This window comes from Mus caroli, unplaced genomic scaffold (assembly GCF_978045245.1).
Source record: "Mus caroli unplaced genomic scaffold, Mus_caroli_1 scaffold_2, whole genome shotgun sequence".
In the NCBI taxonomy this organism is placed as follows: Eukaryota; Metazoa; Chordata; class Mammalia; order Rodentia; family Muridae; genus Mus; species Mus caroli.
The window spans coordinates 166,626,846-166,653,579 of record NW_028227257.1 but is presented as its reverse complement, the minus strand read 5'-3'; the positions used below and the strand labels follow the sequence as shown (position 1 = coordinate 166,653,579).

At 39.4% G+C, this 26,734-nt stretch overlaps 1 protein-coding gene across 1 annotated transcript in view; it reads left to right on the top strand.

The window, feature by feature from the left end:
- Positions 1-26,734, top strand: part of Mrc1 (mannose receptor C-type 1) — an 86,768-nt gene that overhangs the window by 29,291 nt on the left and 30,743 nt on the right. Inside the window, exons 6-13 of the mRNA XM_021155588.3 lie at positions 1,808-1,954; positions 6,996-7,181; positions 10,755-10,912; positions 11,874-11,984; positions 16,321-16,436; positions 19,874-20,022; positions 22,326-22,525; positions 25,826-25,953. Of these exons, the coding sequence (XP_021011247.1) occupies positions 1,808-1,954; positions 6,996-7,181; positions 10,755-10,912; positions 11,874-11,984; positions 16,321-16,436; positions 19,874-20,022; positions 22,326-22,525; positions 25,826-25,953 (1,195 nt within the window). The remainder of the gene's footprint in view (positions 1-1,807; positions 1,955-6,995; positions 7,182-10,754; positions 10,913-11,873; positions 11,985-16,320; positions 16,437-19,873; positions 20,023-22,325; positions 22,526-25,825; positions 25,954-26,734) is intronic.

Genomic DNA, 26,734 nt, shown 5'->3' with positions numbered 1-26,734 from the left:
CTTGAGTCTTGAAATGATACTCTGCTTTATTTTCTTCTGAAATTTGGGAAGTAACTGTCAGTGCATATGAATCTAGATGCCCTTTCTTCATAAGATGATATCCTCTGCTGCTCTTGGGCTCAAGGGAGGTTAGAGAATTGAAGCGGGCCTCAGAAGCTTCAGACAGCATTGATTATATGGTAGGGGACTACAGTCCATTCTTATCTTTAGTAGTTAAAAGTACTCCACGCCATAAAATAGTCCATTTTCTCTCTTACTCAGTTGTGTACAACCCCTTGTGCTCTTAGATCTCACTGAAAAAACCCTGAGTATTAACTTTAGAAAAGGTGTAATAGGGATGGAAAATGCCTTACATGTTTCCAGAAAACTAAGTGATTCATGTTCTAAAAGACATATGGAGTGCAATTAAGAATACTTTATGTGAATGATGAAGAAATATAAATTCAACCATATAATAGTCACCAGATTAGTAAAGACTGCTATCTCAAGGTCGGTAGAGGTGTTGCATTGATAAATGAATATATAATATGATTTACCAAAGAGCACAGTATTTAAGACCAGTATGTATTAAATGTGCTATTGTTTCTTGAAAGTTTTTTTTTTCCACAATGATACAGAATCTTGGCCATATTATCAGAAGATTTAAAAAAAAATCTTTATATGTATTTTGGGGGTTTTTACTTTGTGTAGTATTTATACAACCTGGAAATGTTTGTGTTAAAGACTTCCAAGGGCAGTTGAGATGATTTCCTTTTTCTGAGGAACGTGAAATTTTGGTGCATAATGAACATCCACCAAAGATCACAAAGTAGAGTTATCGGCTGTGTGTGTAGCTAATTTGTCAGACTTAGATATGAGATGAAGTTACTTTCTGGGAAACTGGGGTTGAAATGATAAATCAGAGAGTGTAGGGATTGGTCACCCCTGTAGTAGACAAATGACTCATCTGAGAATGTAGGGATGGACACATGTATCTATAGCAGTAAATAAATGACACATCAGAGGATGTAGGGATGAATCCATGTATCCATTATAGTAGACAAATGACACATTAGAGGATGTAGATGGATGCATGTATGCATTGCAGTAGACAAATCATACATTGGAGGATATAGTGATAGATGCATGTATCCATTGTAGTAGAAGGATGTAATAATAGACTGTAGTGATAGGGTCATATTTCCAAAGGTGTCAACCCAGTCAGGTATTTTTAACCAGCTTCCTGTAAGAAATGAATGAGGAGATAGCTCCAAAGGCTTTTCTTCAATGAATCCAACTAAATGTGCTAAGAATCTTAGTTCTGGGAGTGTAGGACATTGGTTTCCAGATCTGTTTCACTGTGTTTATCCCTCTCATTTTCTTCTCTTTAGTTAGCTTCAATTAGTTTTGGGCGTTACTATTGACATTAATATGGCCAGCTTGGGACAGTGTACATTATTCTTATTCAGCCATTCTATATATGATATATATATCATATATATAGATACATGATATCATATATCATCACAGTTGTTTAAAGTTTAAGGTCTAACGTTATCCATTGTTCTAGGTGGTTATTTCAAACCACTCTGCTGTGAACTCAACATTTTAAGCCTTGGAATAAGCCACAACAAGTAACCAAATAGATACCCACCATGCCTTTTGCTCTGCACTCAGTAAATAATAATTTGTGAATGTGTAGCAAAAGACAGGATGGGGATCCATTAAATCTCAAGGATGACGACGTAAGGTGTGGTGGTTGGTGAATGGAAGCCATCCACTTAGGAGAGTGTGGTATTCCCAATTTAACTTTGTATTTTGCTTAAAGGAAGTCCATCATCAGAGCCTGGAAAGAGCTGTGTGTCACTAAACCCTGGAAAAAATGCCAAGTGGGAAAATCTGGAATGTGTTCAGAAGCTTGGCTACATTTGTAAAAAGGGAAATAATACTTTGAACCCATTTATCATTCCCTCAGGTAAGAGGATCTCTATGATCAAATGTATACTCAATCAAAACTGAATGAAATGATTCTAGAGAGATTATTAATTATTTACAGATTAATAACATGATATGTCTTCAAAAGTCCATTTCTTTTTTTTTTTTTAAATCTTTTTTTTTTTTAAAGATTTATTTATTTATTATATGTAAGTACACTGTAGCTGTCTTCAGACACTCCAGAAGAGGGAGTCAGATCTCATTACGGATGGTTGTGAGCCACCATGTGGTTGCTGGGATTTGAACTCTGGACCTTTGGAAGAGCAGTCAGGTGCTCTTACCCACTGAGCCATCTCACCAGCCCTTTAAAAGTCCATTTCTTTGGTCCTACTGTATGCTAATGTTTCCTGAACATATAGGGTGGAACACAGGGCCCCCCAGTGGAGAAGCTAGAGAAAGTACCCAAGGAGCTAAAGGGGTCTGCAACCCTATAGGTGGAACAACAATATGACCTAACCAGTACCCCCAGAGCTCGTATCTCTAGCTGCATATGTAGCAGAAGATGGCCTAGTCGGCCATCAGTGGGAAGAGAGCCCCCTAGGTCTTGCAAACTTTATATGCCCCAGTACAGGGAAACACCAGGGCCAAGAAGTGGGAGTGGGTGGGTAGGGGAGCAGGACAGGGGGAGGGTTATAGGGAACTTTCGGGATAGCATTTGAAGTGTAAATAAAGAAGATATCTAATAATAAAAAAAGAATTTTATATCTCCAGTCTTGTAAAGTAGGTATTATTTTCTCCTATTACATGTTATAGGAGAAGAAAGAGAAATTCAGAGGATATATAGTCTGTGTATACTCAACAAAACTGGAATTAAGACTAGGAAGTAAATATCTGGAGGGAAAGACTTTATTTAGTGATCACTGGTAGATGTGTATGGGGACTTTGGTACATTATCCATGATGGATGTAAATTGGGTCCCTGGTTCATAATCTCTGATGGACATGGTAGAGAGCCCTGGTTTATGAATTCTTATGGATATGGTTGGAGGCCCCTGGTTCAGTTCTACTTTACAGATTTTCTAGAGTGATTGTGGATGAACCTGTGGAGACCTCAATTGTTCTTGCAACTTGTCTCTTCTATTGTTATTGCAAAAGGAATGGCTAAATCTTTCTTGAAAGAATTCATATAGTTCTCTTTCAGAGACCTGCAGTTGCCACTTTGGGGAACTAGAGAAAAGTTATTTTTAAGTTTCTCTGGAATGAAAGGCACAATTCTATAATTTGGCCTTATTGCTTAATCCACCAGTTTTAAGTTCCTTGTTTGTAAACTATGAATGTTAGTAACTCTTCTTTAAAATCTCATTATATCATCAAGCTTGTATTGTTAAATCCACTATTGCCCCTGATTCACTTGCTCAGCTACACTAGCATTGGCCTTTGCATTGTTATCCTGACAAGATTATTCTACTGCACAGACAAACCCCTCTAAGTAGAGATTTAAATTTGTAGCATTTTTTTCAGTGCGATGGCACACACCTTTAATCGTAGCACGTAGGAGGCAGAGACATGCGGATCTCTGAGTTCAAGGCTGGGCTAGTCTGCAGAATATGTTCCAGCTCCCCTTCTTGGAGCCCCTGCACCTGTGAAAAAGTTGCTGCATTCCCAGTTGGTGGCCCCTCTTGGCAAGCATCCAGTCTTGTGCCCTTCAGTCCTTGCCATAGTCCTGTGTGTCCATAGTTCCCTCAGCTCCAGAGCCATAATATGCATCTTTGTGGCTACTAACTATTGGTCTTTGGTTAAATGAAACATGTCTAGTGTGAAGTGAGATATGCTGCCCATGTAAAATACATGTTGGATTTCCAAAACTTTAGCATGGGAATAAATGGAAAATCTTGTTTTAGTTGATCACGTATCAAAATGATATTAGTTTGGATATACCGAATACACTTTTTTTCCTATCTACTACAGCTAGTAGCAAATCTAAAACAATGCCTGTGGCTTCCATCGCTAGCTACACTGTGGACAGTGATGGTCCCTTTCAAAAACAAAGAATCTTTTGTGCTTTTATGTCCCAAACCCCTCCCTTTGTTTCATTTGTGTTGGTTACTTTCTGTTTTCATACTTTGTCTGTGTTTTCCTCTGCTGGGCATTGATCATAGGACCTCATGCATGATAAACAAACATTCTGCCACAGGGCTAGAGCCACAGCAGATGACAAACATTCTGCCACAGGGCTAGAGCCACAGCAGATGTGTTTTTAAATGCTTCTCAGGCTCATCAGAATCCTAGACAGAAAAATTAAACATCCCACAGAGCGGATCTAGACTATGCTAACCTTTCTGTTTCTCTCCTTCCATTCCCTTACCTCCCCTCCATTCTCTTCTTTCCTCTTCACCCCTTCCCTCTCTTCCCCTCTCTTCCCCTCCTCTCCTCCTCCCTCCACCCCTCCTCTTCCCATCTCATCCCAACTCCCTTCCTCTCTTCTTTCTTCTTCTCCCCACCTCTCCTTTTCCCTCCCCTCCTCTCCCTCTTCTCCTTTCTTCTCTTTTCCTCTCCACTCTTCACCTTCCCTCTTCTCTTTTCTCTCCCTCCCTCCCTCCTCCCTCCCTCCCTCCCTCCCTCCTCTTTTTCCCTTCCTTCCTTCCTTCCTTCCTTCCTTCCTTCCTTCCTTCCTTCCTTCCTTCCTTCCTTCCTTCCTTCCATTTTTTTTTTGGCAACTCATGAAAGTATTAAGAATTGAAATTGTACTAAGGAATGAAATTTTGTTTTACAACACTTCAGCTTAGGATGATGCAAATTAGAACTTTTGCCTCTGCACTAAGAGGGAAAAAAATTGCCTCTGCACAAAGAGGCCTTAGGCAGTCTCTGCTCTTAAGGAGAAATGGGATTCAAAGAGTGACAAAGAGCCAGCTGTGAGAATGTGCACCTGTCATCTCAGCAGCTGAGAGTCTGAAGCAGGAAAAACAGGAGTTCAAGGCCATCCTCACTAGGATACTGCCTGAGACCCTGTCTTACCTTTCTGCCCACCCACATGAGAAGGTGACCAAAGGGACTAATATCAAGTGAAGCAGCACATTTGTGATCACTTAAATATATAAACTACGTCAATAGCACAGTTTATGTAAAACGGTAATTGTAAAGCAGCAAAAGGAAGTTGTGTTGGATATAGCACCATTCTCATTTCTAACCAACACTCAGTGCATTTATTGTGTGTCAGAGCCCATGCCAGATTCAAGGACATCCTGGGAAGAAGAGAGTATCTCTCCCTTCAGAGACTTTCATTTTAACTCCCCATAGCTCATTACCTTTAAAGTTTTTGCAACATCTAATCAAGGTAACATTTGACCACAACTTCTCATAGCAACAAGGAGGATGTTTAACACTGATTTATTTAAATAATAATGATTTTTGTGTGGCTTTTGTGTCTTGTTTTTTTCCTTATCCCAAACACAGTGGTATATTATATTTTAATATGGGTTAATATGGGTTCTCGTTTTTAAAAAAAAGTATGTGGCTTGTCTTAGTCAGGGTTTTACTGCTGTGAAGAGACACCATGACCAAGGCAACTCTTATAAGGACAACATTTAATTGGGGCTAGCTTATAGGTTCAGAGGTTCAGTCCATTATCATCAAGGTGGGAGCATGGCAGCATCCTGGCAGCCATGGTGCAGGAGGAGCTGAGAGTTCTACATCTTCAGCTGAAGGCTCCTAGTGGAAGACTGACTTCCAAGCAGCTAGGATGAGGGTCTTAAAGCTCACATCCACAGTGACACACCTATTCCAACAAGGCCACACCTCCTAATAGTGCCACTTCCTGGGCCAAGCATATACAACTATCAAATGGCTACTTTGATTCACATGCTGTGACTTGCTTAAAACTCCCTTGTGGCAAATTCAGGTTTTGCTCAAAAAGGTTCTGAACTGAAATTACTTTCATGGCCACCCTGCTCTTGGGAGTGAACGAATGGTGTTGGGTCACTTCAGAGGCTCCAGCAGCAGGCTCAAGTTATGATGACTGCACGGGTTCCTTGGTGACCCTCATGTCCACTCCTGTCCCACTCCTTTTGTAACACTCTCTCCTCCCTGCATTAGGAGTGTTGCTCTTTGTCCATGGATGGCATTTCCTTACTGTCCATGAGAACAAGGTGCATTGCAGCCTTTTAGAGAATAGATTAGACATCAGTCTTCAGGTTTCTCGAAGTTAAACAGTGATCACATATCCTTAGTTCAGATTTGACAGTGATAAGGACAGATAAAATTAGACGACCCGTTGGTTGTCTCATTGAAGCCACACATTTCAAAACTAGATTTCTCATTTGCTGACATTCTATTTGTTTGTTTATTTGTTCATTTGTCTATTTATTTATTTTTGAGGCCTTGGGGTTTGAATCTAGGTCCTCACACCCACACTAACATTGTGCTGATTTCATCAGCTCTTGATGCCATTTTATTTTGATATATCTTTTTCCAACAAAATATTTTTTATTGAATAGTTGGAAATCTTAGACAATGCACCCTGATCACACCATTTCCTGTTCTGCACAGGTCAACCTTCCCATTTTTCTGCTTTCCCCCCAAATGAAAAAAGAAATACAATTTCAATTTGTGTTGCCCATATACTCATTGGACCCTGGTCTTAAAGATAATTGAGCCCTTCCCAGTCCCCACTAGGAGACTAGCTCCCCTCCCCCATCAACTCTGAATCTCAGCATCTTTATCACAGTTTTTAAGAACTCTCTTCAGTGGCTTTTGGGATAGCCTAGTGATCTTTGTTGCCAGTCTTCCTTTTAAAGTAAAAGATACTTTTTTTTTTTCAAAACGCTCCTTTTAAAACAAAACAAGCAAAACAGAATAGTTCTTTCTCATGTATCTCTTATAAATGTGTATGCCATAAAATGAAGAATGTTATTTTCATGTCTACAATTGTGAATAATATGTATATACATGTGTGTGTATATATACATACATATATATATGTATATATATATATGATAAAATATTTTACATACAAGGTAGTTGAAAATGTTGCAAACGTAAACAAATTTCTTTCAAATGTTTTCTAAACTTCTTTTTCCTTTCTAGAAAGTGATGTGCCTACTGGCTGCCCTAATCAGTGGTGGCCCTATGCAGGCCACTGCTACAGGATCCATAGGGAAGAGAAGAAGATCCAGAAATATGCTTTGCAAGCCTGTAGGAAGGAGGGTGGGGACCTGGCAAGTATCCACAGCATTGAGGAGTTTGACTTCATCTTCTCCCAGCTAGGATATGGTGAGAAACATCCTCCTGACTCTAACCTCATCTTAGCTGCCTGCTCACCACTCTTATCTCAAAAATATAGCCATAAATGTTCAGGTTAATAAATTTAAATTGATAGCCAATTGACAATATAGATTTAAGTAGATCGTACTTCTGTCAACAAAGCTTGTATAGTAGTTTAAATAATTGTATCATTAAGAAATTTAAGCTCTTGACCTCTTACCTCTTATTCTCTTGCTCCCTTCCTCCCCTTCTCTCCACCTTCCGTTCCCCCCTCTCTCCACATGGCCATGGCTGGCTTCTCCTTCTCCACTCTTTCCCTCTCTCTGCCTTTCTACAATAAACGCCTTAAAACCAAAAAGAAAAAAGAAAAAAAGAAGAGAAAAGAAAGGAAAAGAAAAGAAAAAAAAAGAAAATTTAAAATGTTCTCTTTATAGGTAGTTTTCAATATTATTTTCCCACATATCTGGATTTGGGGGTATCTGTGTTTAACTTGGCCACTGTAAAATTTGGAAGTGTCTGTCTGTCTCTTTGTGTGTTTCTCTCTGTGTATTTTTGTGTGTCTGCCTGTGTGTGTGTGTGTGTGTGTGTTGTGTGTGTGTGCATTTTGATTTTTGGGTTTTATTTTTTTCCCAGTAAGGCCAATATTATAGTTCACAACAAGTGTAAATAAACCTCCTCATACTTGAGATTTTCTTTTCTTTACTGGGGTATCACACATACTAAAAAGTGGGTGACTGTAAAACACAGTCGTCCTAAACCTTTGAGAGAAGTGTGATCGCAATTTTAGGTGTACACTTACAAGAATACATAGAGAACATAAAAACCCAGAAATAAGATTCTAGATGAGCTGAGTGACCCTGGAGTGTTTGTTCTGAAGGAAAGCAGGTTAGGAGATCGAAGGACACCCCCACCCCCAGGCCTTGTTGATTAAATGGCGTCCATTTGCCTCTCTCACTGATGGGGCTGCTGAGCAGCTGCAGCTCCTCCCAGTTCCAACCCAATAAAAGAAGAGGAAATGGATGGTGGTGATGGAGGGCCTCACTTCCTGATACATATTGCCTGAACCTTTACCAGGGTGCAGGGGAAGACAAGGCATTTAACAAATCATGAAGGAAAAAAAGACAGGAGGAGCAGAGAAAAATGTGAAAAGCTTGCAGACACCATTGTTCCTAGTACGAGGGTCCAGTAGAAACCATTTGCCTCTGAGGATGTGACCGAATGTGGTCTCGAGGCTCTGCAGCCTCGAGATGTGAGAGATGCATCACCATAAATTGTAGAATGAGGAGGACTCCCAGAATGAACATACAACTGGGTGCTGCTTTTATGTTTTCTTTGGCTCTTTTTCTTCTGTTTGTTTGCTTATTTTGTTTTTTTTTGTTTTAATATTATTATTATTATTTAAATGCTTGTTTTCTTCCTAAAAGTAAATAAGTAAACCCTGGGTTTGGTGGCTCTCTTGTAACCCTGGCAGTGGGGAGATGGAGACATTCCAGTCCCTGATGTTTATTGACTTGTCAGCCTGGTGGGCTTTGCAAGTTCGTTGTTGGAACCTGGACGTTTGAGGTTGTCTCCTGGGCATACATGTCCATGCTCACATACACACACACACACACACACACAGAGAGAGAGAGAGAGAGAGAGAGACAGAGAGAGAGACAGAGAGAGAGAGAGAAAGAGAGGAAAATAAACATTTTAGCACAACTTAATTTTTCTGTGCTCACCTACCCTGGGACACTCAGATTAGTTGATGGAATTGTAATCTCAATGGGAAGATCTAAATAATAGTCACTCAAGCTTATCATGACCTGTTGGGAAGCTTGGCATGCACCAATGTTAGAAGCAGGCTAGTTAAGATAGCAGAGGGCTGTCTGTTCTACTCTCGGTGACATGATATCGCCTCAGCAGAGCCATGTGTTTTATTACTGTAATTATTTGTGGAAGTTGGATGACCAAGGTTTCATTTCAGCTCAGCCTAAGAACAAATGAATGAACTAGAGAGCTTTCCATTGGGAAAAAAGGAGTTATAGGGCCTGAAGAGATGACTCAGCTGTTAAGAGCAGTTGTTACTTTTGCTGAGAACCTGAGTTTGGTTCACAGCACCCAGATGGCAGCTTGTCACCATTTGTAATACCAGTTCCAGAAGATCTGATGCCCTCTTCTGATCATAGTGGGTACCCCACACCCCTGGTACAGAGACGTACATGAAGAAAAAAACTCACATAAAAGAAAAGAAATCTTAAAAAAAGAAAAGTTACTAAAAACATTTATAGTATTTTAGAACAGTATTTCCTTATTTAACAGAACAAAATAATCTCAATAAAAGTAAAATATAAAATTAAGATTACTGCTTCTAAATAAAAACTTTTCAAAATTAATTTAGTTATGTGAGATAGAACCTCTAATATTAGTTACGGAAATAAAGAACAAAATAGACAATTTGGAGCCCAAGTATGGAAGAAATGAATTCCAGTTCATACAATCTGTTTAACTGGTTTATGAAAATTGATTTAACAACTTGAAACACACATGCACACAGTGGAAAACAGGTTTGTAAGAAAAGTATACATGGGAATGCCATAATAAAGTCTAATTCTTTGGAAACTAATAAATATAAATTAAAGCAAATATACACAGAAACCTCATATATACCTGTGTAATTTTACACTGGTCTTTATTCTAAAGTTCTTGAGGTTATGTAAGGTCTCTTTGAAGCCTATGTTTGTTACTCAAAAGCTCCTGATCTGCCAACTCATGTGAAAGGAAGAGGGACCCATCCTGAAACTATTCCCTGTGCTTCAGGATGCTGGAAACATCTGCTAGAGCTGGCAAAAGGCCACTTGAGGACTTCTCCAAAAATGAAGTTGATTGACAGCTTTCAGGAGGAAGAAAACCAGCCACTTAGCTTTTTCTACCAAATGCCATCTTTATAAGTGTTTGAAGTCAGTGGCTTGTACTGGTCAAAGATGGAAATCAAAAGCTACAATGCTTTTCCCAATTGAGAAAGTTAAATAGATACTGAATTGTATAGCATTTAATTTTTAAATTTGAAAATGTTTATTCGTAGCCACAAAACCTGAGATCTTTCAGTCACTACAAATTTGTTTCATTAAGTATTTGACTACCATATCTATATCTATCTATATATGTGTATCTATCTATCTATCTATCTATCTATCTATCTATCTATCTATCTATGAATGATACTGTATGCAGTTCCAGAAATATACATTATTTGTAACTATAACATCGATTCACAAGATTGGGTTTTCTCATTTCATTTTTACAACTCCCATAAAATATAATATTAGAAATATTATAATACTAGAAGTATAGTCGCATTTACAATAGAAAATACTGAATAACCTAGAACTGACATCATAATATGTAGTTGGTATATATCTACTGCTTATAGATTGTCTTTTATGATAGTTCTGTGAGATCAAAGGAGCAGAGCTGAATTGGCAAGCCCAGTACCCTTTTCAGACATTCTGCTGACCTTTGGAAAGTGTACTCCTGTTGTATTTGTGTATTATTTTTAGAAAACAGTACATAAACTACTTAGGTGATTCTCTTCCTGTGTAGACCCAAATGATGAGCTGTGGATTGGTTTAAATGACATCAAGATTCAGATGTACTTTGAGTGGAGTGATGGATCCCCAGTGACATTTACTAAATGGCTTCCTGGAGAGCCAAGCCATGAGAACAACAGACAGGAGGACTGCGTGGTTATGAAAGGCAAGGTGAGGCTCTCTGATGATGCCTGACAATGCTGCTGTGATCTTCTTTCTCTGCATCAACTATTATCTGTTGTGATTGCTTCTGTTGTTAATAGAGATTTAAGCTGTATGACAACTCAGATTCAGTTTTTGGAGTATCTCACTATGGCCTAGCAAAGTCAAGAAGACCATAAGATAGATAAATGATATAAAAGTTTGGCTAAAAGGTAGCATTAAGTAATAACTAATAATACTGTCTGCTGAATTCTGAAATTATATATATGTATATGACTGTGTATATATTATATATATATGCACATGTTTTATCTGTGTATAAGCACATTTTGAACATATTTATGTATACATTTATATATGTATGTATGCAAATATGTATGTATGCATGTATATGACTTGGTTTAACAATTCAGAGCTTTGTACCTTCTACTGGTTGCTCCTGGCCTCACGGTTCTGGTCCATTGTGGCTTCTCCTCTTTTTCCATCCCCTCTTCTCCTCCCACCTTCCTCCTCTCCTTCTACCTGTCCCCTACTCTTGAACTTCCAGTTTCACCTTTCTCCTCCACTGCCCATTCACCAGTTCTAGCCTTTTATTGGCCAGTTAACGTGGCGAGAAGGTTCAGGTGACATCCCCTGAGTATGTGATGGTCTGCTTATCAGGGGGTGGAGGGCAACCCCTCTTGAGAAAGCAGAATTAACATTAGAGTACAGACAGCACGAGGCCAAGCAACTCCACATCCTGAGTTTGAAAACTCAGGATAAAGAATCGCATTAGTCCTACAATCTCTTTACACATGAACAGTTAGAGCCAAATATACTGCTCACATGTAAGATATGAATTGACCATTTGTCTGTCGATGCTAGCTTCCCCTAGCTAGCATGCATGAGGCCCTGGGTTCAGCACTGGAAAGAAACAAATGAACCTATGTCTGAATACAGATAATCACTTATTTTTCTTTTTCCTCTGTAGGATGGATACTGGGCGGACAGAGCCTGTGAGCACCCACTAGGTTACATCTGTAAGATGGTATCACAAAGCCATGCTGTAGTACCGGAGGGTGCAGACAAAGGCTGCCGGAAAGTGAGTACAGATCATCCGCAGTGACTGAAGATAGCCATGTGATACAGTGGGCTTTGCTTGGTATCAGACAGCACTTCATTATTACCAAAGGACAGTGTTTCAAGTGTGTAAATATTCAGTGTTTTACTGTGTCTGATAACTCCACCCTTCTTGACGTTTGCATGGGGCAGTCTCTGGTCAATGGGGAGGTGCATACACTTCTTGGATCCATTCAGAATGTCATGAGAACTGAAAGGGGAATAGAAAATAAAATGAAACACTTAAAGGGCATGGTCTGGGAGATGAGGTGAAGACAGACTCCAAGAGAAGTTGCTGTGCAGGGATCGGGGAGTCTGAGATCCTATGGGCAGTTAAACACTTGAATAATTTTGAATGCTGACATGCTGACAGCAAGCCATTATTGGCCGCTTTCCTGCTTACAGTGTCTTGAATGAGCTTTCTTCCAGTAGGGGAAACTTTTCAGGACATCACTACAGTTGAGGCAGGGCACCTAGTCTTAAACTTGTGCTGAGTAACACTGTTAAATACAGTCACACAAACTCATAATGTATGTGCCTTACCAGCAGAGAGAGACATACTGAGAGACAGGTAATAGGTAGGTAGGTAGGTAGATCGCTAGATAGATGATAAATGGCATGTAGATAAATATAGACAGATAGGTACAGACACACACACACACAGACAGACAGAGGGACAGACATAGAGATAGATACACAGAGACAGAGGCAGATACAGAAACGCACAGACACAGAAGCACACAGAGTTCTAGGAGGCTAAAATAAATTATATTGTAAAAGACTTCTAAAAACATGAAGAAACTACAAACATAATTTTGTAGGCTAATGGTTATTGTTTTCCTGTCTGATGAGTAGCTCATCTTCCTCTTTTTTACTTCTTACTTCTTCTGAATTAAGGGCAAAGTGAAAACTAATGGTCTTTTGGTAACATTTCTGGTGCTATGCCGTGGTCACATCATCTGATAACAAATATTGAAAGACAGGAATATATGACTCATAAGTTTCTATGGGGCAAATATACTGTGAAGAAAAGCATTAGATAATAGAAAAATCATAGCATCTGACAGATGCATGAAGGGTCTTAACAGTGGTCCAAATTCCTTCTAATTTTGTATCCAGAAAATTATCAAGGGAGGTAATAAAGACTTCTTTTCTTTTGGTTTATGTGAGTGTTTGTGTAGATATATGTGTATGTGCTGGTGTTTGTGCATGTGTTTGTGAGGAGGCCAGAGATCAACTTTGGGTGTCATTCTGCAAGTACTATGTGTGTGTGTGTGTGTTTATATGTATGTGGAAGTCGAGGCTATTCAGCAACCTATGTTATCCTTAATGAGGAGGTTTCCCACATTGTCTTATTGTTAGTTGTTTGCTTGATTTATTTTGCTACTTTTCCTTTTATTGAACATAGATTCTTGTCTCATACAATATTTCCCCTTTCCTTCTCCCAGTTCCTCCCCACCTCCCCTCCCCTGTGGAGCCGTCCCTTTCTGTCTCTCCTTATTAAAAAACAGCTCAAGGGATAATAACCAAACACAAGAAAAAATATAATATAAGGCAAAAAATCATCCTATTAAAGTAGGACACGGCAACCCAACAGGGGGACAAACATTCCAAGAGGAGGCACAAAAATCAGAGACCCACTCTTTCTCACGGTCAGGGGCTCCATAAACATCCTAAGCTAAAAGCTATAATATATATTCAGAAGACCTGGTGCAAACTTGCGTGAGCCCTGTGCTTGCTGCTTCACTCTGTGTGAGTCTCTTTGAGCTTTCCTTAGCTGATTCAGAGGGCCTTGTTCTCTTGGTGTCCCCCATCTGCTCCGACTCTTACACTCTTTCTGCCTCCTCTTCCACAGGGTTCCCTGAGCTCTGAGGGAAGGGATTTGATGAAGAACTTCCCTTTAGACTCTCTCTCCAAGTAATGACTGGCTGTGGGTCTCTGCATCTGTTCCTATCTGCTACTGGGGGAAGTTTACTGATGTTGACCCCACATTGTTTTTATGAGACAAGAGTTCTCATTGGCTTGTAGCAAACAGGCCAGAGCAAATGACCAACAACCCCCAGGATCTATCTGTTCCCACCTCTGCAGTGCTGAAATTAGAGATCTGTCTTTTTTTTTAATCAACTCATTGATTTATTTATTCATTTTACATCATAATTGTAGCCCCTTCCCTTTTCTCCTTCCAGTTCCACCTTCACAAATCCCTCCCCTCATTATCTCATTCCCTTCTCCTCAGAGAACAAGAAGCCCTCATTGTGGGGAGCCAACCTGGCCTGGCACATCAAGTCCCAGCAGGACTAAGTCATCCTCTCCCACTGAGGCCAGTCCAGGTAGGGAAAAGTGATCCAAAGGCAGGCAACAGAGTGAGAGACAGCCCCTGAGAGTTGTTAAGGGACCCGCATGAACACCAAACTTCACATCTGCTACAAATGTGTAGGAACCCTAGGTTCAGCAGATGCATGCTTTTTGGTCAGTGGTTTAGTTTCTGCAAGCCCCCATGGGCCCAGGTTAGTTCACTCTATAGGTCTTCTTGGGGTGTTCTTGACCCTCAATCTTACCCCCTACTCTTCCACAGGACTCCCAATCTCCACCTAATGTTTGGCTAGGAGTCTCTGCATCTGTTTCCATTCGCTGCTGGATGAAGCCTCTCAAAAGACAGTTATTCTATATTCCTGTCTGCAAGCATAGCAGAGTTATCAAGTGTCGGGAGTTGGCCCTCTTCTATGGGATGGGCCTTATGTTGGGCCAATCATCAGGTGGACATTTCCTCAATCTTTGCCCCATCTTTATCCCTACACACCTTGTAGGCAAGACAAATTTTGGGTCAACAGTTTTGTGGGTGAATTGTTGTCTCCCTTCCTCCACTGGAAGTCCTGCCTGGTTACAGAGAGTGGCCACTTTAGTAGGAAACTTGTCTTTTCTTCTAGGGGATTAAACTCAGACCCTTGTGCCTGCAGGGCATATACTGTCTCAAGTTGAGCTGTCTCACTAGCCTCAGGGATTCCACTTTCTATTCTATGCTATGAGGGTGAAAAACACTAAACAAAGATGTTAACTCAAAGTGGTTCTGAGTCACTTTCGAGCCTGACTTACAATGCAGTATTAGGATTTTCCTGCAGGAGAGCTAAGGGATGCATATGTTTTAAGTGTTAACAGGAAAGAAAGGTAATCTGAGACTACTGGTTAGCCATTTTTTAAAACCTTATTTTTATTATGATGCAATTCCAAATGCATTTTATTCATATTATAATTTTTATGGCTCATTTTGTTATAGTATGGAATTCTTGATTTTGAGGTCTTGTATTTGCCTTTCAATTTTTGAACAATATGTTAGTCCTTTAGTCTATTCACTGTGTTTCTGAAACTTGTTTTGTGTAGATTTTCAGTCTCCTAGTGTCTATGTTTTTCCTCTTTGTTTTGTATGTATATGTGGTGCATATGCATGTGTGTATGCCTGTTCACATGTGTGTCAGTCTCTATGTGTGTATGTTCATGTATAGGTCTTAAATTAGTGCTGGATGTCTTGCTTGATTGCCTTTCAATTTATGTACAGAGGCAAGGTCTCTTATTTATTTTGAAATGTAAGACTCTTTTCTGGAATCTAACACACCAAGCAGATAACAGGCTTGTTAAGTTGGAGTTGCCTGGCTAGAATTTTCTATTGCTCTCTTCTCTGTGTTGACAGCTGGACCCTACTCCCAGACCCCAATGTGCATTTGATATCCTCCTAGCCAATCACAAGTTTAGCTTTTAATTTGATTGTTTTGTACTGGGAGAGTTCCTCAATTCCTCTCCAGCTCTCCCCTGAAGTTTGAATTTGGATGATTTTATATAGTATTATATAGTATTTTGTGTATTTGAAATATGGGAAAAGAATGTCATGAAGTCCAATGGCCAAGAGACATCATTCATGTTTACCACCTCCCTCTGACATCAGTAGACATCTGTGCTTACAGGTCCTCAAGTTATTTTCTGGGATGACCTCATATGAAATCCATCCTGACCTGAGCTGTGTTATTCGGTTTCCTCAGAAGTCATTTCACAAGTAGTGTGCCTTGCAGGAAGCCTCAGGATGCCAGAGGACAGCCTTGCCTTCCTTTACTCTCAGTATCTGTCATGTGAGGGACAATGTCATTCGAATTTCTTCATTCAAATGCATAAGCAATTCCCGTTGCATTTAATAGCATTCTGTGCCGTTTTCTTTAGACTCTCCAGTTCAGCTACTTGTGTTACATGGAGGAATCATTTAACAGTATTTCCTAATAAATGTGCATCACATCATAACCCTCTTCTTGCTTGTTACTTAATGGCGTTTATAGGGCTGGAAACGGCATGGGTTTTACTGCTACTTGATTGGATCCACTCTATCAACCTTCGCTGATGCAAACCAAACATGCACAAACGAAAAGGCTTATTTAACAACAGTTGAAGACAGGTATGGAACTATATTAAACTTATTCTACAATAAGCCAAGTAGTGAAAGTGTTAAAAAAAAAACTTAGAGTTAGCATGCTATACATGCTGAAGTAGATTACATATGTTTTTGAGTCATGCTTTATAAAGGTAGAAATGTTTAAAATACTCTTATTTATTGACTTAATTGAAAACACTATACAAGTACTTTGTTACTTTTAGGCATCTATTTACTAAAAGTGTTAATTTTAAGGCAGGGTCTTATTATGCAGCCTGGCTTGCCTGAACTTGCTGTGTAGATCAGACTGGCCTTGAACTCATCTTGAACAGATCTTGGATTAAAGGTGTGAGACACCATGACTGGCATCCCTATTCAGATGTTTATGGCTAATATATTGAGTGCATATTACAGATCTAGTGTTTTCTAGTTTGTTAGCTGTCAAATTTTAAAGCAAAAAAAAAGTTTTGTCCAGGTAACACCCCATTTTGTTCTCTTTAGCACTCGCTCTGTGAAAAAGAGGAGCAAAGGAGAATCACTCCAAGGAGGGACCAGCTCACATATATGTTTTCCTAATGCACACTCACAGCTCAAATCAGTTCTCTAATCTCTAAGGTGTCAAGGCTGCCCCGAGCACCCAGCAAGCAATATTTCAGTGACTCCACCCTAGGATCCCTGAACTTAATTCAGTTCTTATGTTATCTGTTTGGCAGCAGTGTCAGATCCCACAGGCAGAGTTTGCTCCTCTGGAGGTTGTACTTGACTCATGTCAGGTCCAGTTGCAAGCCCTAAGCTGTGTATGTTGCCTGCATTTCTGAAGGGCCAGCTATAGAAATACATTCCTACAACCCTATGCTAGGCTCCATTCATTTGCTTGAACAACTCAGAGAACTCTGGGAAGCACTTACATTTCCTGATTCACTTAGGGGATGTCTTAAGGAGAGGGTCAGGTGAGAGGGCTCAGTGAATATAGTGCTTGTCACAGAAGCCTGAGGACCTGAGATTGGATCCCTAGCCCCCAGGTAAAATGCCAGGCATTATAGTATATGTCTGGCATCCTAGCTCTATGAAGGCAGATAGAGGAGGATCCCTAAGGCTACTGGCCAGACAGTCTAGATGAACTGGTGAGCTCCAGGTTCAGTGAGAGACTCAGACTCAAAATGCAAGGTGGAGAGAGATTAAGGAAGATACCCAACATTGATCTCTGGTTTTCATATGTGAAACAAACATACACACACACACACACAGATGCAGAGAGAGAGACAGAGAGAGAGAGAGAGAGAGAGAGAGAGAGACAGAGAGAGAGAGAGAGAGAGACAGAGAGAGAGAGACAGACAGAGACAGAGAGACAGAGAGAGTGAGCATTATATAAGGATGCAAGTGAAGAGACAAACAGGGTGAAGTGGAAGACAAGGAACGTGGAAATTCCATCTTTTCTACTGTCCTGCACCATCCAGAAATCCCACCAGCTCAGCCATGTGGAACACTTTCTGAGCTGCTTGAGAGACTCTATTGCTTGAGAATACTGGCTAATAGACTAAGCAAGGAAACACAGCAGGTGCCAAGATTCTTCTGTGCCTCTCAGGGCTTACAGCCTTTCTCCCTCCAGGGTGTGGCACATAGATCCCTGGGCTTGATAGGACGGGTCTTATCACTTATTACTAAAGAAGGCAGGTCAGAGGCCCAAAATTATGATCCCAACTTCCCAAATGTAGACTGTAATATCTGCAAATATTCTACTCATTCTTTCTATTCTTTTATCTTAGTTAACTAATTAAGTAATCAACTAAGCTTTGTTGGCTTGGCTAATTGAATGATAGGCTAAGAAAATCAAACAGAAAGTAGAGGGTTTTAAAATGTAACTTTAAGCTCTGAGGTTTCATTCACCTTTGAGATTTACTTACGTCTTTGTTTTATTTTCTTTCTTACTCTTTTCAAAGCTTGGCTTATACATTCAAAAAACTTAAAAAAAATTAAAAGTCACTGACATTTTATTGCTTCAGGGCAGACTCAAAATCCACAGAGTCCTGCTGATACTAAAAATCTGGTGATAAAAATAGATATCAGAGGATTGTGTTTCAAACTGCATCTTCCTCTCCCAGCAATGACATGCTAATATAAACATCTAACTACTAGAACACAGATATGTATTCTCTCAAGACAGAGAAGATGGATTGTCTAAATACCATGGATATACATTTGTGATTGATTGGTTAAAGAATCGTATACAAGAAGAGAATTATTCTTCATGTGTTCTCGTGTTCTCTGAGCTATTTGTATTTAGCTCTTTGTATTTAACTGTCATTAAATTTCCTTTTCATGTTTTAGAAAGTAAATTGTACTTATAGTGTTTTGGTTGCTCTTTTTAGGCATCTGGAATTATTCGGACTATGGTTAAATATAACATCTGCCATTTTTTATCAGGGCCCACAGTCCTCTTTGTTCTCCCTAGCTCTTGATGTTCCTGAAAATGCAGTGCCTATTTTTCTGAGACATTTCTGCCCAAGTTGCCTTCTTTATTTCAAGTGTTTTTTTTTTTTTTTTAGACAGATCTTTATTGCTTTGCTTATCATCAGAAAGGGAAAGAAAAAAGATGGTCCCAATTTGTGATTCTCCTTGATAACCCTATCATCTGTAATCAAGAATTGAGCAGGGCATTTGACCTGTGTAAAAAATGGTCTGGTCATTTCAAATAATTTTTCCAACTGCTGTAGTTTTCTTCTTTGTATTTTCAAAGTTCTCTTAAATTTTGTGAAGGCTAGAGAGGCCAATATGAGGATGAGAGAAGAATGTCTGAATGGATCGATCCACTCAGCTAGATGGTAGTTTAACTTCATAAACTTACTTTTCCTTAGTGAAGACTATTATAATGTAAACGATATAAAGCTATGACTCCTGCGTGACTCTTTGTGGGAAGTTATGAAATGTTTATTCATGCCAGATCATAAAGGAAATGATTCCCCCCAGGTCCAGCTTGGGGAATCAGGGAGTTTACAGGGTAACTTACAGAAGAAGTGTGAGTAAAGGTTACATATATGGATATGAGTGATTTATTGGCAGCACCCTCACTGGAAAGCCCACTTCAGCATGGGTGATGATTCATGAAAGCTGCATCCCTGACACTCCCTGAGCAATTTACACGTAGCTCTGTAGAAGAGTCTTGTCTCCCTAGCAATTATTTATTGCTTCTATAATCCCAGGAAGAGGCCCTGTGAGTCTTGTAACTTTCATAAACCTCCCGAGCTTTCTAAGTTCTTTAGCTTCCTGGATCTATGACATATGTTCTGTCTTTAAGAGAGAATGTTAAAATCCAGAGGAAATGGCTACAGAAGAGTAAAGCAATATTTGAATTTATCAATGAAACAATATCTCGGGTATACAATTGAAATAATTTTCATGTTGATAATTTAAGAAATTTGCATAAATGTTTCTAAAGTTTAGTTACTTTAATTCTTTTAAAGATATGAACAAGCATTCCTGACTAGTTTGGTTGGATTGAGGCCTGAAAAATATTTTTGGACAGGACTCTCAGATGTTCAAAACAAAGGGACGTTTCGGTGGACTGTGGATGAGCAGGTGCAGTTTACACACTGGAATGCCGACATGCCAGGTATGCGGGAGCTGTGCTCAGGGCAGGTCTAGGGGTCTGTGCTCAGGGCATTCCCTCATTCCTTCCAGCAGAGCCTGTCAGTCTTGCAGACACCTCTCCAATGCAGCATGCAAGTCAATTGTGTTTAAGTAATTTTTACATTTCTCTTCTCCCATGCCTTCCCATCCAGCTTTCAGTATTCTGGTGCAAAGAGGAAGAGAAAATTGTTAAGTAATTTGGTTCTGGTATATTTAAAGCAATGAAACATTTCAAGTGCTCTCGGGTGTTATAAATATTTGCCTAATTTCACAAAACGGGGCCCTATAGAAAGTAGATGTAAAACTTTTCAGTGGGGCTGAATATGAATATGGATGTCATTGAATGGTGGGACCAATGCAAACGCTCCTGGGGAATCATTATTCCAATTTTTGCATTAACCCTTTACAAACATGGGATTTTATTTTATCTTTCCAAGAATAACAAGGGGCATTTAAGTATCTTCTTTTAAAAGATGTAGAAATTGAAACTCAGGATTTATAGAACTAGAGATGCCCAAGCCTAGACTTATACCAATCTTGGCAGTAAGCTAGTCTGAGGAATCCGGTTTTGGACCAACCAGCTGCCCTGGTATTTTGAATTGCTTTTGTTGACTGGAAACCCAAAGTAGGCTCTCTAACAGACACCAACAGCTTCTTTATCTTTATATACTGATGTTACTGGCAAATAATATTACTGACTATGCCATCTCTCAGACACTTCAACACCCTTTACAGAAAGCAAATCAGTGTGCCAGAATCACAAGCTATTCGAGGAATAACCACTTAAGCGCATGGGTTTGCTACTTGGCTCAATACATCCTAATCTCCAGCTGTTAGTCAAATTTGCATAAGCAGCTTTGAGTGGGGAACTGATGTCACCAATCAGATTATACTGTTTGTACACCTGCTATTTGATTATTAAACCATTAAACACTAAAACGGTGAGATTCAAGATCATGTAAATGAACACATTCTCATTTTGTTTGTCTCAGTTTTGGGGAAAGTCACAGCTCTTCCTGGGTAGCTTTATGTTGCCTTGGTTACTTACTCACCAGCAGGATTCTGAGTAATGAGCACTTGAATATCTTCAAGAATAAAAATTCATTAAACTAGAACCATAGCTCAGCTGTGACCACTGAGAGTCTTGGAGACAAAGTCTCTTGTTGTATAGTCCAGGGTTAGACTGGAACCTACAATGTAGCTGTTAGAGCTCCCTATGGCACTCATTATGTAGGCTGGCCTTAAAATCAAGATCCTCCCATTCTAGCCATCCATGTTCTGGCACCACAGCTTTGCCCTCAGTCCCCACTATCCTGTATGGAAAGATGACTGAGTGCCCAAACCTACAGCTTCAAGAACAAACAAGGCACTTGGGGCCTGACCTGAGTATCAAGAAAGATGAATGAATCTTGTAGCCAGTGGGTCAGGGGATCACAGCAGCCTCAGCTGTCATCTATTGCAGTGGCAGTCAGTTTCAGTGCAAGACTGTGCATCTAGGAATCTGAAAAACGTCTCAGGGGATGGGGAGCTTTAGAGAAAATTAACTAGAAAGGATATGTCTCTTTAGAACTATGATAATAAACTTTTAAGTATTTAAAATTCTTTGAAAACTATTGTTAAAATTATTAGCTCCTCTTAGCAGCAAGAATCTTGATGTTTTCTAACCTCTATGTGACTTCTTACTACAATGACCACAAAACAGAATTACAGACTTTCAGTTCTGTGATCATTGTTTGACTTTCTTCAGTACCTTCCTCACAGCTCTGCATAGCAGAGCCTGTGGTTTGCATCTTAAGACAAGGAAGCAAGAGAACTTGAGTAATTTTCCCAAATCCTCCAACCCAGATGTGTCTTGTTTGGAAATCTTATCAAGTGCTTTGGTCCTGGAGACTGAAGTGGATCATGGTGGGGAGGAGGAAATCTCAGAGAATTAAAAAGGAAAGGTAGGAAGTCCTGCAGAAGGACAGGAAGGAAAAGCCATTTTCCTATTATCTTTGCCATTTTAGCCGAAATATTTTATTATCTAATGTCTGAATGTGAACCATACTGCCAGATGTGGAAAATATAAGATGTTATCAAAACTTTCTATATTTATGATGATCATGTTGGGAATATAGACCACACAAATAAAAGGCAAAATATAGTAACCTGCCTTCCATATGCTACATTTCATTCTTACATGCAGGGGATGAGCACACTGTTTCACCGCTTTGATTACCCTTTTTGAGCATGGTAGATATTCAGTAAGCAACCGATGAATTGAGTTCTACTTTATGTTTAATGCAGGACGAAAGGCAGGATGTGTTGCCATGAAAACCGGAGTGGCAGGTGGCTTATGGGATGTTTTGAGTTGTGAAGAAAAGGCAAAATTTGTGTGCAAACATTGGGCAGAAGGAGTGACTCGCCCACCAGAGCCCACAACAACTCCTGAACCCAAATGTCCAGAAGACTGGGGTACCACCAGTAAAACCAGCATGTGTTTCAAAGTAAGGATCAATCGCCAAATTGATAAAGAATCTGAAACATCCAAGAACTAAAACCAAACTACAGAAGATGCAACTTCCAGCTTCAGTTCCACCTGTAGAAATTTTAATGTGATTTTATTGATGACACTTTGCATAGAGATAAACTATGATCTCATTAATGGAGACCCACAAACACAGACAACAGCCCAGATAGGACTCTCAGACCTCTTGCCTCATCTGCTTTGTTGTAATCATTCCATCTTTGTTTCTCCTCTGTGACTTTCTAGCCCTGTATTGAGCTTGTTATGCTTGTTTTAAGAAAACATCTGTTCTTTCTTACTTTAACCTCTTGCATTTTCTTTTGCCCTTGCCTTCAAGCCTGAGCTTTAGCTAGCTTAATTGAAAAACTGGTCTACAATTATTTGTGTCAGTATTACATAGTTTATGTTGTGTTTCTCTAGCTTAACACCTAATGATTATAATGATGGACGGTGAAAGTGTTGCTCCTCAATTCCTTTAAATAAGGATTCATTGTTCTGTCATTATTTTTACACATTCTTAGACTGAACCCTCTGTTTTCTCCTATGCAACCACCAAAATAATCAGCGAGTCAAACACAAATAGGAACAAACAAAACCAGAACCAATCAAACAAACAAAACATCACAACTCCAATGTAATAAGGATTTGGTTCTCCCCCCCCCTCTATATTGCCATAAACTTCACAGAAAAATTTAGATTTATGCTAACACGAAATGTATCTAGTACTTAATGATAAATTCATATGCTCATGACCTCTCTTGTCCAATTCCTTTCAAAGATACAGGATCCTGACATGCTCCAGAAGACAGTTTGGTGAGATGTTTGAAGAATTCAATCAAAGCCTAGGAATGTAGCTCAGGGTAGAGTCTTTGCATAGCAAGTGGGAGACACTGGGTCCATCCCCAATGCTAAATAAAGAAAAAAAATCTGTGAGAAAATTCTGTCTGTTCTCTAACTGGAGAAGGTTGAGCTAGAACTCCTATTTGTAGACATGGAGATCCATGAGTTGTTTAGTCTTCTTTGACTATCAAGAGTTAACCATAATTCTCATGAAAGGGAATATTTGGGGCAAGGCAAGAGAGGATTTATAAAATAGATTCTGGAGATTATGCATCATCATTCAAATGCCACTCCTATCACAGTACAAATACCTGAAGGTAAAATAGGCTGTAGAGATTAAGCACAGTAGAATTGTCTGTAGCTATGCTGTGAACTAGAATTCTAGTCACTACAAAATCCAGATGTTCAACCGATCTAGTTATATGCCTCAGTATGAATTATGTGGTTTAGGAAGTATTTGGAATAGTATGTGTTACATATATAAAAACTATCCTTATAAATTCTAAGATGTGGAAATTGATTACATTTGGTGTGTAGGTAAGTTTAGGAAACAAATTCAATATCAGGATACAGGAAGCTGAGGTAGGATTGAGGGAAATGCTGTTGAGACACACTTACTTGTGGTGCTCAAGCCAAGTCCAGGTCAAGGTATTGGTGTTAACCACCTAGGCAGCTACAACCCACAGGAAGCTAATTCCTCTTCTGCAAGCGTATGATGGTGAGAGCCATGACGCTATGACACATGAACAATAATAGAGAAAAACTTTAAAAACTTGGTGGTTCTAGCGACCTTTGATTTTGCTTGTTTAGTGGTATTGGTGAGATTCTTTTTTTTTTTTTCTTTTAAACAGAAATAGTATCTTTCTTGGCCTATGTATCCTTGGCCCAAAAACAGTCACCAAAAATAGACCTGAGAGAATAACTCCTAATTTCATTGCCTGAGTGCCAACAAAGGTTAAAGATGAAGCTGTTAGTCAGATTAAGCAAAGCAGGAACATAGCTTCTGAAAGAGAATTATAGAAAAAATGTCAAATTGAAAGAAAATAAAAATAATAATAATGACAATAATAATAAAGGCAAAGCAAGAGTAACTCCCAAGAGTACAAGGAATTTCCCAAAGAGAAAAGACTGCTGATCTTCTTTGTCCAGGTTAATTCTATGGTAGACACTGGACAAAGACTAAGGTAATTTCATTGGTTGAACAACTAGTTGGCACAACCAATGAAATAGTCATGTCCTGTTCCTGTGTACCTCGCCCATTTAGTGATAGGTGGAGACTCCCTTTATTCCCTACAGACTTCATCTTTGATAGTTAGACTGTGACTTTCTGCTAGCTGTCAGTCACTGGTCCATCTCTTCCTCCGTACTTGCACAGGGTCAATAACTAATCCAATGCTTCTTGTTCCTCATCGTTGCATTGGTTTTAGTTCACTTTAGTGGTCTAGGCTATTCTTCCTGGAATGGGCAGGCCTTCTTAGCAGATGTTTATTTGTTCTAGTTAGCTGCATTAGAAGATGTATGGAAGGAGTGTGGTGGCTCACTTGTGTTCCTCATGAGCTTCAGCAGATCAGTGAGCCACTCAGGGCCCTGTCCCTTCTCTTGCCTGTTTAGCTTGGCATCCATCTTGCATTCTGTTGCAAACTTCTTTGTTTCCCTAACATTCCTTTTTTCCTTGAACCTTTCTCACTATAACACTTGAGCCACTTGCCATTTTGACCATGGGCCCTTTCCCTTACCCCCTAGAGTTAGCTAGCTCTTGCGTCATTAAGCATGCCCTATACTAACTGTGGATCCTATTTGCAGTTCTCAGGATGATAGGACCTAGTACTTCCTTACACAGTCTGTTAATCTTAATTTAACTTTAACCCACTTCTGTCAGATGAAAGTCTGCTGTGGTGTATGTTCTAGTAGTTGTTAAGATATGCAGATTTAAGGAAAAGAGTCAACAGTTTTTGAAGGACACCACCAACATGGTTGAAAGTTTGCCAGGCTATTCATTATTTAAACTGAACAGGATGACAAAGGGAACAGCCTTTTGCTTATTCATGTTTATTTTCTCTGTTTCAAAACTTTGTTTTGTGTGCGTGTGTGTCCCAATACAATTTTTAATACTTAACCAAATTACTCTTTCTCTCTTTCACAATGATCTGTATACACAGTCCACATGTCTTCAGCTTCCAATATTTTAATCTAACTTCTCCTAGGCTTTAAACTGTTTTTATTTTGTAAGGTTTTCTCAATGAAATCACCTCCCGCCCCTTGTTTAGTTATCCAAATAGTTACTCAGAAATTGATTTTCAACCAAGAGACCTGCATTGTTTGGGAACATGGCACTGCTTGCTTTGTCTATAAATGATATCTTATTGAAAGTAGATGACTTCTTTGTTTTGATCCAATCAGCTACCAAATGTAACATAATTTCCTGTCTTCCTGTTTTTAGCTGTATGCAAAAGGAAAGCATGAAAAGAAAACGTGGTTTGAATCTCGAGATTTTTGCAAAGCTATAGGTGGGGAGCTGGCAAGCATCAAGAGTAAAGATGAACAGCAAGTGATTTGGAGGCTGATTACGTAAGTCTCTCTTCTGCCCAGCCCTGCTGTGTGTTACCCGCATGGCTCCTATAATGCTGAGAATATTGATTAAGTTTCAGTTAACAATCCTTTAATAATTATAAATCTTACAACCAATCACTTTATAAGTACAAGACCCCCAACACACCTTTGAATGAGTGAATGTCTTTAGATGCCTTATAAGATCCTCCCCCCTCCCCAGTAGTGCTCCAGGGTTCAGATCATTGATAAGTGGTACACAAATTCACATTTTTAAAGTCACTTTTCTCTATGACTTAAAGGTGACGGAGTTTATTGTGGCTTATAGCTCAAGAGGTTGCTCATATCTGTTATGGCAGGGAGAGCATGGTAATAGGAGTAGAAGACCCACTGGTCACATTACATTGGCAATATGAAAGTTGGATTGGCATAAGGAAACAGGAAATTAGAGGGGTACTTAGTTAGCTAGTATTGGACACAAGTCCAAGGAATGGTGCTACCTACTTTTAGAGTGGGTATTCCCACTTCAATCTAATTGAGATAATTCCTCACAGGCATGCATCAAGACTAACATAATCTAGATAACTTCTCATAGATGTGTCCAGAGACTTGTTTGCTAAATGATTCTACAGTCTATCAAGTGTAAATCAATAGTAACCATCAGAGGCAATTTTTGTAGGACACATTTAATTGTTATTTTCTTTGCTTGTGTATTATCTAATGTGTGTTTCAAAGGGATCTATCAACTCTTGATGGTCCTTTGAAAGACTGAAAACCTTCCAGGATGAGATATCTTCTTTCT